General features: G+C 39.9%; 1 protein-coding gene across 5 annotated transcripts in view; it reads right to left on the reverse strand.

The window, feature by feature from the left end:
- The window catches only part of sgip1a (SH3GL interacting endocytic adaptor 1a), a 45,991-nt gene extending 30,863 nt beyond the window's left edge, over nucleotides 1–15,128 (reverse strand). For 2 of the 5 annotated variants that reach the window (XM_061825366.1, XM_061825367.1), the window contains exon 1: nucleotides 14,293–14,790. In XM_061825366.1, the coding sequence (XP_061681350.1) occupies nucleotides 14,293–14,302 (10 nt within the window). In that variant the 5' untranslated portion in view covers nucleotides 14,303–14,790. Of the gene's footprint in view, nucleotides 1–14,292; nucleotides 14,791–15,032 lie in introns of those variants that run through there. The other 3 variants (XM_061825364.1, XM_061825365.1, XM_061825368.1) reach the window with 3 other exon arrangements.
- Nucleotides 15,129–19,855: the final 4,727 nt, after the last annotated feature.

A 19,855-nucleotide genomic window follows, 5' to 3' on the forward strand; every position in this document is an offset into this window, starting at 1 on the left:
TGTGCGCTTGCAGTATAAGAATTGATGTCTGTGTGTTTGAGAAAAAAATGATATCAATTCACGTTTTCTTTCTGTGCATGCTAAATATAGCTCCTGGCTGTGCTAGCCAGGTGGTTACACTACAAGCGATCAACTTGCAGTAAAAATGGAGTCAGTGTGGAATCAAAGACAAAAAGAAAAAGCCGCATGAGAAGCTAGTTTTGTTGCAGATGTTCTTTTGGGGCTTTCATTGCACATCATCATCCACTGTTCAGGAAAGTGGGTCAGTGCCAGAAACCATATAACAGCATCATGACTGGTTCTGTGGAGATGAACAAGAGAAATTTGGAAATGCCACAAACGCATGAGCCATCTATCTGCGCACTGTCTTGTTTTCTATTCATTTATTTGAGTTATTACGCTGCAATCAAAATGAAATCAGTTATTTCAAAGAAACTGCCAAACTAATTTATAAATTGTAAGTGAAAATATTTCCAAAATGTTATATAAAATCTAGTCTAAAATAATTTCCAAAATCTACATAAGGTTTTTTTGTTTTGTCTCCGGTCCAACATACATCACCGTGGAAATGTGTACAGTATTTGCATCTGTATTCATTGCTGTTTGTTTGTGCAATGGCATTGTGGAAAGTTGGGGTTTCTAGAATCAGAACTACGTGTCAATGAATTGGCCCAGAAGCACGAATATTTAAGTTCTGGTATAACATAATACCAAACCCAATTAAAAAACAATCCATGGGACAACCCAAGTGACATAGCATTTTTGTGTTTTTTTTTTTAGCCTTATTGGGGACACCTTAATCAAGAAATACAAGAGCTATCAAATTCTCCTAAGCAAGTTTGTGCACATATTTGTATGGGAATGTAGTGAAATGAAATTAAAAGAATGTTCATTATCAATTACAATCTGGCTTGTAGCACTATAATTGTTCCTCTCTCTTGTAGCACCCCTTATGCTACTATTTAAAAAAACAAACGAAAAAAAAAACTAAGAATTTCCATCTGTTGTCTTGAAATAGCATCCCCCAAATGCTGTTAACTCTATGGTGTTTTTTGTTTGTTTGATTTGGGACACCATTTTTTAAATTGGCACCTCTCATCCATTTCCCATCATCTAGGAAACAGCCTGCTAGCCTGATAGGAGGTCTATAGTAAATTTAGTAGCCTTCCAGTTATAATCTATAGAGCTCGTGCACGTAACGTCACCATTTTCACGGCGCCGTATTGCCGGTCAAACAGAGCTGCTCGACATTGTGGGAGACATTGAACCGGGGGAGAATATTTACAATACCCGAGACCTGTTGTGTTGTTAGTTGTCACAACAGACGAGACAGATCTTAATTAACAGACAATTAAACATGATGGATGGTGCCCACCCAAACTACACACACCTGTGTAGCGATCGCTTCATTTCAGATAGGAGTTATTCTTCTCAATCTCAAATTACCAAGAAGTATTTATAATGCCAATTTTGGCTCAAAAACTGTCTGTCACAGAGGTTTACGGAGGTTAAGTGTGACCACAATCGCTTCAGTGTACGTTCCATGAAGACGACTCCGTCCTCTTTTTTTTTTTCCTCAATTATAGTTAATGAAAGAGAGTTTATGTAAAACCAGGGGTCATTTATTTAAATATTGGTATTTGTATTGAATACTATCTGAAAAGATCGATGGATTCTGGCAAAGGTTAACATGTCGTTGAACACACTTCCGCATTCACAAGCCATCAAATCCGTCATTATGTGGGATTTATTCCTGATGAGAACAGATCCAGCAACAAAGTATTTGTATGCGTCCAGACTTTTATACACTTTCAAACCTTTCCGTGTAAATCTCGACGACTTACTCACCAGATCCACGTGTAGATCCAATTGTCCAAGACAAGCGGAATCGAATTAACAGTCCAATTTCTTATCGCCAAAAACATCGATTTTGGCATTAAATACGGGTCCTCTATGCCGAGTTTATCTAATTTTTCCCATGTACCGTCGTTTATTTTCACCTTCTAAATGTCTGAAGGTATCGGACAAGACTCTGGGCGTCGTGCTACAAGACATATTTCCGTGTCGTCTCCAACCGACTTAGCACTGAGCAATGCTTAGCTTGACCGGCAATATGGCGAGGTAAACAAAAATCATGTGATTTTATGATGCAGGTGCACAAGCTCTATATCTAGTTATATAATCATGAAAGTATTGCTAAAACAACCAATGTTTTGATGGCCCAACACTTTTGTACAGTTCTGCATAATATATATTTCTAATAAAATACAGTTCTGTATAATATATAACTGCACAACAGAAAATGCGAAACTAAAATGTTCAGCAGTGACTTGACAGCGAGGCTTGGGCACCATTCGCCAGTTTCATTTTCAAGAGACAACGGGACAAAAATAATCTCCCAAAAGGGGGGTGCGGCCAAAAAAATGTTTCAAAACCAGTTACTCCATCCACCACAAAGGCTACCGGAAGTGACTTTGCAATTGCTAAATATGGCGTGCTAAACTCTACCCACAATGGCGAGCAATGTGTTTGGAATATGAGGATTGCACACAGAAGCGCGTAAACGAACTTGGCATTGTCAAATCGTAAATGTTGGCGTCGATCAAGAAGTCGGAACCTGACAAAGACCAGCAGCCAAGTAGCAGCTGTACAACAGAAAAAGAGAGTGGCCACTGCCTGATGGCACTTACTGGAGAAGAGATGACACAATGCTGAACAGAGCAGACTGGAAACACAAACTGGTATGTTTGTGCATCCCATAAATCCATAATTTACTTGCTCCAGCATCCTCACTTGTCGATAGAAACAGAGTCATGAATAAACCATAACAGCCAGCACATCTGTTATGGTTCATGGGGTCAGAGAGCTGAGGATGGGGGGGTGGGGGGGTGCAGCACACCTTTTTTATGGAGTCCTGGCTAGAAATAATGGCACCCTTGAATCTAGCAATGATCTCATTTGCATTCTGATGTATACGCCTGTCATGGTGTGCACACAAAATTGAGCACAATTAATTACCTGCCTCTCCTCCCACAAGCCATGTTATTAAAAAAAGTCCCATTGATCACGCCGTCAGCTCTCCATAGGTTACCCCTCTTTCAAAACACCAGATATGAACTTGATTAGAAACTGAATTGAGCATTTCAAAAGGGTCTGGAGACTCGAATGGAAAAATCGAGGCTGACAAAAAAACAAGTTTACATCTTAATGGTTTTACGTGGTTTATGGGAAAATTGATAAATAAACATCTATGGAGAAAACGTGCATTTTTTTTTCTTGAAAAATACAAGTTCGATTAGTGCTGCCTTCTCTGGAGTGAAAAATAATTTTTAAAAAAACAAAGACGAGGGAAAGTAAAACTAAATTTGAAGCTGATACCTGTACCATTCCGAAAAACCATGACAGACCATTTTGTATGTGAAACAAAACAAGACAAAGACACAAACAACGGTGAGAAATGAGGCATAGACTACGTCATTTGCACTATGGGCATCCGCTTCCAGCATAAAATCCCGGAGTCCTGGCATCCACACATAGATCCCTTGTGACCAAAAACACTTATGCATTCTGGGGCCGACCCGACAAGTATTGGAGATTGGGTCGCAGTGGTTGCTGATTTGTTGGCCTAGGATCATGTAGTCAACCTTTCGCCATCCAATCCCCAACATTGGCAAAGTTCCAGGACACAGGAATCGATGACATATTGGACCCCAGTACGACGAGATGCCCAGAGCCCAAAAACAGAGGATAGCCCCCACTTGCACCCAACAACTTGTACAAAATAAATTCCACAACTTGGGCTCTGCAACCGTGTGATTTTTCGGGAATATGAATTCGCAATTTTTACAAGAAGAAACGTTACGATGGATTCCTTCTCACTTAGAAGCAAGTGGGCTTGGTCGTGTAGCCTGGGAATAGCAGAGTTCCTAGGTCACAAACCTCAAGGAACAAGAGACAAAAATGCGACACATAAAGACAAAACAGAATACTGTCATTTCCGGCCTATAAGCCGGGACTTTTTTCACATGATTTCAACCCTGCAGGTTTATTTATTTATTTATTTTAAATCGGCCACAAGGGAGCATTCGAGTGGAAAAGGTGAGAGTGAGACTGGTGGAATATATGTGGCGAAGCAAAGATTTTTACCAGTATTTTTTTTTTAACTGGCCCTGTTTGCGCGGTGCTAGCGTGTTGGTACTGTGTTACTGCCGCGTCTCAGTGATTTAGGTATGTTTTTTTTAACCGACCCAGTTATAGCTGTGCTACCGTGTTGCTACTGTATAGGTGCCGTAGTTGTTTTTTTTTTTTTTTTTTTAACCAGCCCTGTTCGTGCTATCGTGCGTTGCTATGTTAAGCTAATCTAAGATATTAGAACTTTGAAAACTCTTTCTGTGTACCGTCTTTCTTTGTAAATATCTCATCTTTCAATATGGGTTTCAATGTGGGCACTTGCGGCTTAACACAGCTGCGGCGTATGTATGTACCAAATAGTATTTCCTTTACAAATGTACTGGGTGAGGCTTATAACAAGGTGCGCTCTGTAGGCCAGAAATTACGGTAGGTTTCTTTTGACAAAGTCAAAATGAATAAATTGTAAATGATATCACTGAAACAGACCTATTGTTTTGGTATCATTTATTTCAAATGCAAGTAGAGGTCTGACCTCAAATGGACATTGCAATAAAATTGCACCATTAATGTGAAGCAAAATTTTACTGCAACAAAACTGACAGTGCATTAAATTGATTGTAACTGGCCTGTAATGAAGAGTCCACCAAACAGCAAAACATGGTTCGGTGGCAGATGGGCCCTATCAACAGCGTGAGCAGTAAAAAAAAAAAAAAGTTTGACATCAAAGCTGCAGCACAGTGTATAAATCACCAATGAATTAAAAACAGTGCATGTGACACACAAATGACTAACTCCTCTCTGTTGTAATCAAGTGACCCATCGAAATTTCTTAAAAAAAAGTTAATATTGGTAAATACTATATGCATTTTTTGCATTTAAATTATCAAATTAATAAATTGTTCATCAAAACCACAAAATGATGTGACGTAACTAATTACTTTGTAGCAGTTTACATTGGACCGTCTGTACTCGTTATTGAGATTGAGCATGCCGACAGCACTACATCTATGCAAATATGAAAAGTGGATGGATTTATACGTGACAAAGTTAGCCTTAATTTTAAGCACGAAATTAGAAGCAGAAGCGAATTAAGCTTCTAGCACAAATCTAGTTTTACATTTCTTAATCGTCATCTTCTCATCATGACCCCAATGTGCTGACTCATCGTGACATAACAAATGGCTCAACGAATACAACATTGCATTCATTTCCAATATTCCATTTTTTTTTTTTTTTTTTAAAGTACACACAAAGCTGCCAAATACCCACCACGGCACTCGATTCCGGCCTTGCGGGAAACTGCTTATTGTACAGTTTAAACTTCATTTTACTCCCATGATTCATTTTCTTTTTTGTACTGCTGTTCAAATATGTTTCTGCTGTTCTGTAGAGAAGCTGATGTCTGCAAATGATATCAGATGAGTCAACGAGTCACCCACTGGAGAGCTGTTGGGAGAATGAGACAGGAGACATACCATCTCCCCACCGGACCATTATGAAAACTTAAATAAATGTGATTAGTCAAGGTAACGCTGCAGTTATTGAACACCCCAGAAGGAGGGAAATAAATACCTACTTTTTACACAATGACGTAAAAAGCTCTGTGAAAACCACATTTGTACCACTTTTCATGATTTTCCTCATGGATATTTCTTGCATATGCACACAGAGCGAAAATATGCATCTCAGCAGACTACCAAAACAGCATAATGCCAAAATTGCGGGACCCATCCATCCATTTTCTTTGCCGCTTATCCTCACGAGGGTCGCGGGGAGTGCCAGAGCCTATCCCATTTGTCAACGGGCAGGAGGCGGGGTACACCCTGAACTGGTTGCCAGCCAATTGTGGCACATGGAGACAAACAGTCGCACTCATAATCACACCTAGGGGCAATTAAGAGTGTTCCATTAATGTTGAATGTTTTTGGAATGTGGGAGGAAACGGCAGTGCCCGGAGAAAACCCACGCAGGCACGGGGAGAACATGCAAAGTCCACACAGGCGGGTCCGGGATTGAACCTGGGACCACAGCACTGTGAGGCCAACGCTTTACCAGCTCATCTGGCGTGCCGCCCAATTGTAAGATCATCATTCTAAATTAAAAAAGGGAGAAAATTAACTTTCAAACAATTCCTGAAAATTGGAGCTGGCAACAGTTCTACTATGATGCAACCTCTAAAACAGAAAACACCCATACATGGACTACAGCTTGATAAGCAGCTCCACCCCGTACAAAAAGTTATTTTTTTTTAAAATAAGCACATTTTACTGTACTTTACTATTGCTGTACTATGGTTGGTACTGATTATACAGTAAAAACTGTGTAGAGAACTTGATGTGACCAAATACTTCAAGGCAACACACGCATCCATCAGTCCACTTTCCAAGCTGCTTATCCTCACAACGGTTGCCGGAGCATACCCAGCTCACTTCAGGCGAAAGGCAGATCAGTAGCAGAGCACATCGACAGAATTACTGAGCAGGAATCGATCCCACTCTGCTCACACCAGAGTCAGGCGTGTGTACCATTACACCATCAGTGACTCGGCAAAAACACTTTTATTAATACTTTTCATTTCGTAGGGACAGAATCTCTACAGCAAAGACTCAAGCAACAAACAAGCTTTGTCACAGATAAACAGGTGCTACACCAACCCTCCAAAAGGAAAAAACACTACTCTCCACCTTCTTTAAACAATAACTGACTATGTTTAAAATAGCCATAAAAGATTGAAATGCAAGAACAGCTTATTTGATTGTACACTATTCAGTATAGATGGAAAGCTTGTGTTTATTGACGTGTACATGAGATTACATTGAAAATGTGTTCTGCACATTGCACACATGATCAGATCATGTACAGCACAGGTGTCAAACTCAAGTCCTGGGGGCCAGATCTGGCCGGCCGCTTGATTTTGTGTGGCCCGCGGAGGCAAATCATGTGTATCAACTTCCATGATTTTTGTTCAAATCTGTACCAAGCTCTCCAATTGTCATATCATAAATGATGATGAGAGATTGCAAGCATTTTTGTGTTACCAAACATCAACATTGCCCTTGATTTCTGATTCCAAAACTAGTTCCTAAATTTCATGTGTAAATATGATGGGTCAATTCAAGCTTTTGATGGTTTCGCAGTCATAATGGCCCTCTGACAGAAACCATAACTACAATGTGGCCCGCCCTAAAACTGAGTTCGACACCCGATGTACATTGATGTCGTGCCTCGATAAAATGTTCACAGTTTACATGCATATTCTGTTCATTTAGTTATTTTTCTTTATCTTTAAATGATTTATAATGTCAGTGATACTAGATTGCAATTGTAACATGCATGCAGGTCATTACCTAATTAGATACATAAACAGCAAACAAAAAAACCCCAACCTTAACACTTGGGAAGTCTGCGTATCATAAGTGGAAAGAGACTTAAGACACTAACCACATGTTCTTCAAAACAATTGCTTTAGCTTCTGTAAAACAACCATAACTTCTTATTTCTGTACTCAACTACTGTTCACTTCCTGTTGTTGTGTTTTTGCAACAATACGCTGGTCCATCCGCTGTTGATGGAAACTGAAATCTCTAAAGCTATACAATTTGGAAACATAAGGTTCCTGCTCACATTCAGCCCACCCAAATGATAAAACTACAATATGTTGAAGCAAGGAAGATTCTGAGTAAAATGTACTAAGACAAATTCACCTTATAAAATGGAACATGGAAGGGACTCAACGATCAGTCACAAATTAAATTAGTTTACCATCTCGCTGTGAGCACTCTGACAATACGGTTTATATGTTACGTAAATATTAGTTATCAGGATTACGTAAAAACTACATTGATGATTTCTATTAAATTTTGGGGGTAAATAGAACAATGGGATTGTACCCACAAATCCATTACATATTGGTTTATATTAAAATGAAAATTTGGTACAGAGTACTCGTCAACCCTTCTCTGTCATCTCTCTGAAAATGAAACATTGAATCAACACAAATGTAACTCACTCACAGTGCACTGAGATGTTTTAAATTCTTGAGGTATGGTAGTTGATCTATTTACACAAATTGTACCAGGACATGCTTAGATAAGAAGGATAAATCCCATCTTGGTATTTAACAACACCGAAATGTGCCTCTCTAATTGTTATTTTGAATTCAAATATACTGTACACAATAGTGAATCAGAGTAGAAGTCTTTTGCAATTATGTCATTGATTGGATCGGCGAATTATAACATTAAAGCCCTTCGGCATAAAACACTAAGTCACTATAAAAATCTATTTTTCATTAACAATAATGTTCCCGGACAATGAGTAGTAAGGAACAACAATATATACTGTATAAAGCAGGGGAGCCCAGATTTTTTTACCCCAAGATCTACTTTTAAAGCAGCCAGCCTCTTGTGAGCTACTGACGACGGGGTGTTTTTTTTTTGCTGGATAGGGGAAAAGATGCTCCCAATGTTGTTATTAATGTTATGTGATATATATATTTAAAATACAGAATTACCTTTTTGTGCACTGTATTGTCTGTGCTTTCATCACGGATCAGGGTGTGCCAAGGTGGATTTTTAAAATTACACACCTTCTCATTCTGCATTTTCTACTTTGGCTTCAGACCAGACCTTTCCCACTCGGAAAGGAGAAAATCTCATCCAGTTTAACCACTTTTTCTTCGATTATTCACATACTTCAATACTCATTGCCGCTTAAAACAACAGCATTTCTTTTTTAACTTTCTCCATTAATATCGAAAGTAAGCAGTGTGTCTACTTCGTCTTTGCTCTACGTTGCCCAGACTGTGTAGCTAACTAAAGCAGTGGTGGTGGACGCTGTCATTATAAGACACATTGATGGGCTGTGTAAGTACTGTGACATGTGTAATTATGAGTGTACGTCTTTAAGAGCTTGGGGTGTAAGGTAAACTAGGAAAAAGAGCGTATGGAGGAGCAGCGGTCGTTGTTAGAGAAAGATCCATGTGCTACCTAAAAGAAACCAGTGTCGGCTTCTTTTCATTTTTTACAGTATGGATGTGAATTGTGCCATTGGATGTAACAACCAGTCATCCCCCACTCATTGAATCACATTGCAAAATGCCCCAACCTGAATAGCTGTATGTTAAATTTCAACTTGCATTGGATTATTTTTTTTTTTTAATGTCTGCGAAAAGACTGTATAAGCAGTGCACAATTGCACATAGTTTAGAGGGAACGTTGGCTGCCGTTTTTTTTTTTTTCTGGTACGCCGTCCCGTGATCGACCAAGATCGCGATTGATGCATTGAGCACCCCTGGTATAAAGTATTACACCACTAATCTATTTTGACGACACACAAACGCCACCAAGTGTAAAAGGCCTAAATAGTCAAAGTCCTTGTTAACGATTACATTTTGAATGCATTAAACTCTTACACTCTCTGGATGTTTAATTGCAGGAAGTACTTCGATATCCCCTGGGAATAAACCTGTCTCCCTGGCTGCCACAGGATTACACAAGTATGCCTGTTTATCTGGCCCTGAATCTTGTGTGATTATGTAAGTGTGTCAGTGAAACTGGGTGTGCCTACTTTTGAAAACAAAATGCTATTCAGGAAGGTTGTACTGTTACTGAATACACGAACAAAGTGCAAACAAGTATAAACCATAGAATTTTGACAATTTTGCCTTGGCCATCTACTCTCTCGAGTCTGCGCCCTTCCTCATTTTTTTGGTATAAGAAAGTACACCGTGGTTCTCTGTCAACTTATTGCCAACCACAAGACCACAGCGGAACTATTCCGCTTTTGCATTTTTAATAACAGGCTTGCTTGTCTCATACTTGGTCCCATGTAAACATACTGTGGACTATCGTGTCATATCACCATCATTTGGTGATGTAGTCAACATTCAGCATGTCCTTAAACGATCCAGATCACTCATTCTATTTTCAGAAAAAGCCAGTGACGGAATCTTCAAAAATACTTATTGACGTCAGCAACTGTTGTCAGCATTCTTTACCCTACATACATTGCAGATAAAAGTTCAATTTTTAATCTGTACAGTTAAGCAGTTATAGGACGTAAGGTATGTTCGGAGTTTTCTTGCTTAGACATCACATAGTTGAGTTGAGTTGAGTTGACAAAGTATAAATGCTTGACCTGAGCCACCATGTTGGAAAAGATGAATGAAATGGTTAAAGATTTCTGGCCCATGGAAACAACTATTCATTTCAACTAGGGGTGGGCGACATTGCCTCTATATTATCATGAATCTTACCTTCATGATGTGCAATTTGACATGATTGTGTATTCACACTGTTTCCAATAGAAAACAACCAAATTGTATGCATGGAAGGCATAGGAAAAAGTAGAGGATGTGCATAAAAGGGGGAAATAGGGCCAATTTAAAAGTGAAATGGGGGAAAAAAATAAAAATAAAAGATAAAAAATCGAGAATGCATGATGGTGTTATGAGCATATATTCACTGAAGGATTTAGTCTAGTAACTGATTATTTTTTTCTGATACACCAAAACCAATGAGTTATATATGTAACTGCTCAAAGTCAAAACTTCCAACCCCTCATTTGCTTTTTATGTCACCCGAAGATCAGCACATCATCTATTTAAACTAAAATATATTTTGGGGAAAAGACAAAAAAAAAAAAAAAAAAAAAGAATAAAAACACAATTATCTATAAATCACTGTCCATCCATCCACCCATCCATCCATTTTCTTGCCACTCATCCTCACGAGGGTCGCGGGGAGTGCTGGAGCCTATCCCAGCTGTTGATGGGCAGAAGGCAGGGTACACCCTAAACTGGTTGCCAGACAGACAACAGTCGCACTCACAGTCAGACCTGAGGGCAATTTAGAGTGTCCAATTCATGTTGCATTTTATGGGATGTGGGAGGAAAACTGGTGTGCCCGGAGAATACGCACGCAGGCACGGGGTGAACACGCAAACTCCACACAGGTGGGGCCGGGATCAGACCTGGATCCTCAGAACTGTGAGGCCAATGCTTTACCAGCTAATCCACCGTGCGGGTCTCTTCTCGAACCCATTCCCAAACATTCATGAGTTAGCCACATAGCTGTTGCTAAGGAAACCAGATGGTAGATGCAGAGGCCTTCTGAATTACTGTGGGTCAATCAATTGGGCAAATGATTTGATAGCCTTTTCCTGCCAGTGCATGAATAAAATAATTATAAATTTTAAAATGTCAGATATAAAAACTGCAAATCTTGGTAATATATTGTATATGTGAAGTTAGACTGATATAAAGACATATATAGATATAAATGAGCTCTAATGTAATTCAGTTGAGACGAAGGATTAAGGGTTTATTCAGGTTTACAGCTCAGTCGGACAAATTGTTAGTGACAAATCTTGCCGTGAAACTGGCCTACCAGTCCCTAGAATTTACTGACTTTTAGGTCTGAGACATTGCAGGGTATACGGAACATTTTTCTTGGGTGTTACGTTGCTCAGAGCTGTTTATTTGGAAGGACTTTAACACATCATCGCTGTATTTACCGATTATTTTATTGAGAAGTTAAGAATGAAAGTAGTGGCCTTGTCAGGCAACACTATTAGTTGTTGAACGCTTTCTTCTGTTTTGAAACTAGCAAAGTAATCATCAGATGTCTTCAACTCCATGTGTTACCTACCCAAGCCATGACATGAAGCTTTAAAAAGCAAAGCTAACGGGGATTACCTTCCAATTTTAACACTTGACTATAATCCTGCAATCACACAGGCCATGCTAAGTCTGAGCTAGCCAAATTGAAGTTGTTTGTAGACTGCTTTTTCTTAGCTGCCTAACAGTTGGTCTGGCTAGCGAAAAATCTGGACAAAGAAAGGACAGCAGGAGAAGAAGGGGAGCTTTACATGACCTGATTCTTAATCAGAATCTAAAATTGCATCTGTTGCGTTTTTAAATTACAAACGCAACACATTGATTGCAAAAAATATGATTTCATCTAAAGGTATTCCAGCTGTACCATGGAGCATTTGATTAACATATTTGCCCCACAGTGCTGAGGTTGTCAGTTTAAATCTTGACTCTGGGTTTTTTTTTTTTCTTTAGTTGAGCTTGCATGCTACTCTCGTGCTTTTGTGGCTTTTCTCTTGCAGTTTACTCCTGCATTCCAAAAACAGCATGTTATGTTAAGAATTTTAATTACCCACAGGTGAGTGAGTGAGTGAGTGAGTGAGTGAGTGAGTGAGTGAGTGAGTGAGTGAGTGAGTGAGTGAGTGAGTGAGTGAGTGAGTGATGAGTGAGTGAGTGAGTGAGTGAGTGAGAGTGAGTGAGTGAGTGAGTGAGTGAGTGAGTGAGTGAGTGAGTGAAAATGGTTGCCTGGAGAGCAGTCAGGGGTGTAGTGTGTGCTAGAAAAACATATATATATATAGATGGCGGTCATGCCATTGTAATTTTATAGTTGCCGAGCCGACACACTCAAGTTTTAAATAAATCAGCATGTCTGTCGGTGGAGGATTAAAACGTATTTTACAGATGGACTTTGTGGTCTGACTCCCAGACAAGTGTGCTGTATTTAAGGAATGTCAAATTTAATTTTATCATTTCGTGAAGTGGTTGATGTCTGCACATCATTATCATGGTCATCGTCAAAATCACAATATTAAAATGTTTAAGTCCTAAAAACGAGTGCTTCAGTTTTACGGAGACATGCAGTACACCCACCATTTCTTTAGGGTTGAGGATTTTACAAAGATTTGATTGGCCTGATCGGTATTGGCCAATAATTAGCATTTTATGCTGATCGGTCTTAAATTTTACCAATCTGATCAATTATGTCATCGTCTGTTTCTGCAAAAGACATTTATGCCGTGTTGCAGTCATGTACAGTGGATTTTAATCCAAAAACTGGTTTATTTCTATCCTTATGTCTTTTGACAGTCCTGTAAATATCGAGCCGTACTAATGAAGTTATTTAACAGAAATGAAAAACGTGGTAGTGCTGTGGGACAAACAACAAGTATTGTTTGAATGAGACTACAAAACTAATTTGGTCTTTCACGATGACATTCAGACTCCTGCAATAAAACCTTGTGTAACTATACCACCGCATCCAGTCTTTTATGATCTAAGGTCTTTATCTTGTCAACTGAAACATGGCCAGATACACTCGTTAGCACGGCCACAACAACAACAATCGATTGTGTGGTGTTTTGTAAGAACAATGTGGGGAAAAACGTGTGCTGGTGGTCACCAGTGCTCAATAGCGGACATTGTGTCAAGGCTTTCTTGAGGTATGTTTACATACTTTTAATACGATACTGCTCACAAACAGGCATAACATATAATGTAACCTAGCAAGCTAATGTTAGCACGAACGGTTGTACTGTTATTTTATCAAATCATGGTCTTAAGTTTCGGTGTGTGTGAAGTAATTTAATTTTAATAAAGTAACCTAATAACAGTGCATTACCACCCACTATTTCTGTAATCTAATGTTGGTTTGATCAGACTGATTAGAATGAATTAAATATTGAATACTTTTGCTAAAAATAGTATACAGTATGCAAGTACATTATTGTAAATAAACCAATATAAATATGTAATAAGGTTATTCATTTAAAAAAAAAAAAAAAAAGAACCAGAGTAAATGGAACAGATAATGAGTGCAGGTATTTGAGCGCCAGCTGCGGCCTTCCACCTAATGATGCCGTCAGGGAGTCCTAAAGCTATCATTAATCTCTTATTTTCTTCGTTATGCTTAAAAAGACAACTATTGAGCAATTAAATATGACGAGCAGCAGCGAAGACACAAGACTACATCTGCAAACAGACATTTTTTTTTTTTTTTTTTTTACGAGAGCCAGCTGGACACATAAGCCCTCCTGCACAATACCTCCAAAATAATCCTTTACGATGGGTAGTGGGAAAAGGGGAGGGGGTGTTGTGTAAAAAGACATACACTCAACTAAACAAAAGATATACAGGGTTCGATGAGTGTCAGCGTTGTCCCTCTGTGCTATGCTTGTGCCCTTATTCCCGGGAATAACATTCAAGTCACGGGAATGTCCGCACTGAAAATAGCGTGACAGTTTTTGACATTTGAACCTCCTCGGCGTACACTTGCCAGCAGATGACAAGGACATACTAAAGGGATTACCCCGAATCGCAGAAAAGAAAAAAAAAAAAACATTTCAACGTACCTTCCATCATGGTTGCAGATTTGCATTCCTCTACCTCCAAGAGCCTTGAATTGAAACCGGGAGATGCAAAGATGAGAAGAAATGGATGGACTTGATGGACAGTGTGTGTGTGTGTGTGTGTGTGGCTAACGCCCTGGCTAACCGTGAGCCTATAACACCCCCAGCAGTCGCCTGCCAAAGAGGGAGCGAGGGAGAGACGCCTATACAAAGAAAGAAGAGAGAGACAGACAGACGGAGTGAGGTGGGGGCATGGTCGGACTTGCTGCAGATAAGAGCTCCAGCTTTAATCCATGGATGCTGCTTGCTGTCGCCTGCCTTGGCGCCTCTGCGGCTCGAAGCAACACAGGCGGCAGAGGATGCTTAGAGGAGAGGAAAAGCTAACTGGTGGGGGGAGGCCCAAAAAAAGAGAAAACCAGAGAGATGGAGGTAGAGAGGGAGACGAGAAGGGTTGGTGGTGTGCATGCCTGTTTGGAATTGGAGTGGAGGGTGTGGGGGGGGCAGCTTGATGAGGTCATACAGGCTCAGCCAATCCCTGCAAGCCCTGTGTGCAGTCACATGGCTTGCAGCCTGACTCATTACAAAGCTCTTTTTCCTTGACGAATGATAATAATAATGCAAAATGTAGCCCAAGCACATGGAAGGGAAACATTTTAAATAAAATACACACACGCTGGCTGGGTAAATACAGAAATGTGGTGCAACAAAAACAAACCCGTGCATAAACCAACACTCCAGCCTACCTGATTATGTTAGCGGAGCGTGCGGTGTGCTTGCACAGTGGCGAAGATGAACGTCGCTCACAGGCAGACAATATAACTGATATTGGGAGCCCGTGAACCGCCCCCCCCCCGCCCCTCATTTTGAGCGCGTGCGCGCACACATTGCTATATATGAACACACAACTGAACAAAATTGCTGTGCGACTTGTTTTTTTTTTCCATCTCCTTTCTCTGTTCCTCATTTCACTTGGGCAGGAACAAGCAACTGGCACTCCTGTGTGTGTACTCTTATTATATTGTGCTCAATTTTCAGACCCGGGTCAAAATCTCAGGCTACGTTTCTGTAGCCAAATTCACGAGGTCAATCGGCAAATAAATAAAAAACGTAATACTGTACACTTTTCTATCCCGTAATCTGTAGTCCGCCGTGAAATGCAAAGAGTACGGTAGTTGATGGACCTTGTTAGTTTTTCTGCTGTAAAACCCAAATCGTTTACTATCAATGATGTTGTAAATTTTGCGATCTCATGACATGTGCTAAATTGAGAGCTACAAGAGTGTAGAGAAATTTGGACATGGGTGACTTGGTGATAAACTGACAACTTGGTTCCCTCCACGTTCACTGCCTAAGTGTCCCAAGACAAGTCAAAATAAAACATGTTTTCCTGAGTTGTAGCGCATGATTGGACAGAACGCTCGCATGTTTACGTGCAAACGTTGGTGCTAGCACTAGCTTGCTAGGCTATTAACATTATGTTGCCTGCCTACGAGCCCCATTGTAGTAAAACTACAGAACATTCTTGAATGGACAGCCCACTCCCAAGCACTTGTGATGACACCCTTTTCTTCTTTTTTTTTATGCTCCCCCCCCCCAAACAAAATACAATACATTTACGCAATCCATTGTTGTTATCGTGGCCAAGGTTTTGGGTGTGTCCAGTCGCATTGACTTGTGACATATTCTGGTCTCGCCTCAACGACAAGTGTTTGATTTGACAAGATAATGTCCAGTGATTGTGAAAGATGGGATAGAATGTTTTGGTAATAAATGTGGTGGAGTGTTGCCAGTGGCTGACCGAGATACGACAAGATTTTATGGCAGTACTTTGTCAGAGTGCCACTGTGAAATACCACATTCATCTCGTAGTTTTGATCCAGGTCCGTCTTTCGCATCGTCCTCTCTAACAACAACTGCCTTAATACCTTCCCTCACTTCATCCACCATCTCTTAGCTGGCTCCATTACCAACATCCTTCTACTAATGTATTCGCCGCGTATAGTCTCCGGACAGGTTTCAACATGTCTGCTCTCTCTAACTTTGTCCCCAAAACATCTAACCCCGGCTTGTCTATTTGATGAGCTCATTCCAAATCCTATCCATCCTATTCACACACAGAGAGAACCTCAACATCTTCATTTCTACCACCTCCATCTTTGCTTCCTCTTGTCTATTCAGCGCCACTGTTGCTCACATTCTTCACATTCACCATTGTCATAAACTTTGCATTCATCTTAGCAGAGACTTCTCTGTTACATAACACACCTGACCAGTTCCTCCACCGTTCAAAACTGCTTCGACCGGTTTCTTAACCTCCTTAACACACATTGCTCTGAACTGTTGACTTAGGACTAAGTTGATCAAATGGCTAACAATGCATCTGAAAGTTACATGGTGGCCCAACACAGTGCCATCCTGGGCCATTGCTGATATTGGACCCTGTAGGGACTGGTTATCTGGCCGAAGTACTTCAGCTATGCTGCTTCATAAAAGCCACTATCTCAATCTTTTCCACAATACATGTTCCGTCTTCTCACCCTAATAAAAAAACTGGAACAGGTAAATGGTGAAATGGAACTTCCCGCCCATCCCCAGTTTTTTGAATGTGTCTCAACACCCCATATTAGGGTGACACCCACCCATCCATCCATCCATCCATTGGGATGTGCGAGGGAAGCCAAGTGCCAGGAAAAAAAAATCCTGTAGCGCTGGGAGAACACGTAAACTCCACGCATGCAGGGTTGGGATTTGAACCCTGGTCCTCAGAACTGTAACCGGTTGCTGTTCCCTACCACTAAGGGGGACATATTTTGCCAAACCAACTAACTTTTCTACAGTTTGGGATTTAATGTGGTCTCTATCATGCCTCAGTAAATATGTTGAATATGAATTACGATCGTCCAAAATAATCAAATCTCTCTCTCTCTCTCTCCCCACCCCTCTCTCTCTTTCTCTCTCTCTCTCGCTCTGAGAAATTCTTCTCTTGCTTTTGTCTCAACACAATTTCCTCTACTGACATCAAAAGGTCACTTTGTCTCATTAGCGACAAGCACGATATAGTTTGATAAAGAGAGCTTTGAGAAAAAAAACATTTTGATTCATTTTTTTCAATTACAGCTGTATCTAACAATGTGCACTTCACTAGGCTTGGTCATGCAATATGCCGTATTACCACGCAATCAACACAGTACATTCACTGCATGTATCGACAATAAGGCCAATTAACCAACCAAACTGCTGAATGGTTTTGGCGCCATCTCATGATGGCAGTTGATAGCGCTTCATTAAGTACATTACGCACAAAAATACGTAAACACCACTTTTCAAACTTTTTAAATGGTACTTTCAGATAAGATGAACACAAAATACAGTGTAGATAAATGCAAAGCTCTTATTTCAAAATAAAAAAAAAAACACTTGCAGGGATGGCCCTTGCCAATATGGTGCCCAAAGTGAAATTTTACCCCCTCCACCTGTGAATTAGCAATTTACAAAACGTGTAGAATACCATTCGTCCATTTTCTGAACCGCTTATCCTCACAAGGGTCACGGGTTGAACCGGTTGCCATCCAGTCTAAGGGCACATGGAGACAGCCAACAGTCGCATTCACAATCACACCTTGGGGCAGTTTCGAATCTCCAATTAATCCATGTTTTGGGATGGGGGAGGAAACCGGAGTGCGCAGAGAAAACCCACGCAGGCACAGGGAGAACATGCAAATTCCACACAGGTGGGGTCGAGATTTGAACCCCAGTCCTCAGAGGCCTAGGCTCTAACCAGTTGCCCCATCATGCTGCCTCGAATAGGACTGTATTTCAAATTGCCTTTATATATTTAGTTATATGTAACGTCACACGACTTATAATGTAAAATAGAACATTTTCTTAAATTCCTGACTGTGTCGTTAAACAAATAAATTGTGATGATTCGATGATGCTTCTTATGGGAAAATTCAAAAGTAGCACCAACTTGACCTCTGTCTCCCCTTCCCTGCACTCCCCCCCCCCCCCCTTCCTTGTGTTCTAGAGTATGGTTTCGGCCATTTTGACAGGTTGACAAACTTCTCTGGGGTCACATCAATAAATTCCCCCAAGCCCAACATTGATCAGTACTGTACCAATCAGAAACCTGAAGGAATATTTGATATCATCTTTTGTAAAATTATTAATAAGCATTTTGTTATCGAGTTATTGCTAGTACCGTATGTGGAGCATTGACAAGAAAGTGACTCGTCGATGGAAGATTGTATCTGGGTTTTAGTGAATAGGAAAGGAACATTTGATTTTGTTTCATATAATTTTACCATTCAATAGTTTGTTTTATCAAGAAGTTTCATTCCTTACATTTGTCACTAGCAGTAAGATTCATTAAGTGCGTTGGCATTCAAATTAGATTTAAGTTTCTGACAATAATAAACCAAAAATAATGAGAACATATCGTATCGTAAATAAGTGAAAGTACCAGAACAAGCTGATACAAAGTTTTGTAATTTCTAATAAAGCTCCAACCTTAGATTCACTTCATTTTTCAAATTTCTCATCATCTAATGAGGCTATCAGTTATTTAAACGTTTTAATTTCACATTAGATAATTATTGTATTGAATATTATTGTCGTCCTTTAACATGAAATGTGTGTTTTTTTCCAAATTTCTTACTCAGTTATGGGATATTTACAGTGCAAATCATTGTAAACTAACCCTGGCACTCAAGAGTGAAACAAGACGCACAATGTCTGCGTCTGAAATGACTGTTTTACTTTTATTTTTTTCAGGCACGTATAGATTATTGAGTCCCACACAATGCGTTTGGATGCAGACCTTTCGTCGAGTGGATTTTTTTTTTTTTGCCCTACTTTGTAGTGGCGTATGTTTATTTACTTCCCGTTTCTGTGGTTGGGTACGGCGCGTTTTATAGTCCGGGCAGAAACGCTGGTTTCAAAACAGTACATTGTTAATGCTCCTCGACTTCTTTTGTTTAATTTTATTCATTTCAATTTAGAACGTTTTCCTTTCTTTCCCTTTCTTTTCTTCCACAGTGGAAATATTTTTTCCCCTTTAAAATAAGCATCAGTAGTAACAATTCGTTATAAGTTATATTCAAGGTGAATTTTCAACACGCTTTTTAGCGCTCCCTTTCAAACCACGGTGTCTTTAGCATGTGATAATATCGCCTAATATGCGAGCAGGCCCTGTGTTTAAACAAGATTATTCCCATCATACCTGTACCCTATTTTTTCAAACATTTATTTTTACTTTTAGCTCTGGGTGGCAGTCAAGAGCTTTCATAACCAGCAAGGTCATAGTGAAACTCTTCAGGTAGCGACAAGATTTCAAATTTGCATCTACTCTATCTCCTAAGAATGACATCACTCGACTTCACTTTTTATTTATATTTTAAATGGTACTGGAATGCAAAAAATGACACATTTCTACAAAATCAGATAATGGGTGGATGGATGAAAATACAGTTGACCTGTGTGTCAGAGTATCAACTTTCACTCCTCCATGGACACATCAAGGAGTTGATGGTTGTGTAGAGGCTATGTGCTCCCCCACTTTCCATTC

Source organism: Syngnathoides biaculeatus, chromosome 7 (assembly GCF_019802595.1).
Source record: "Syngnathoides biaculeatus isolate LvHL_M chromosome 7, ASM1980259v1, whole genome shotgun sequence".
NCBI classification, from domain to species: domain Eukaryota; kingdom Metazoa; phylum Chordata; class Actinopteri; order Syngnathiformes; family Syngnathidae; genus Syngnathoides; species Syngnathoides biaculeatus.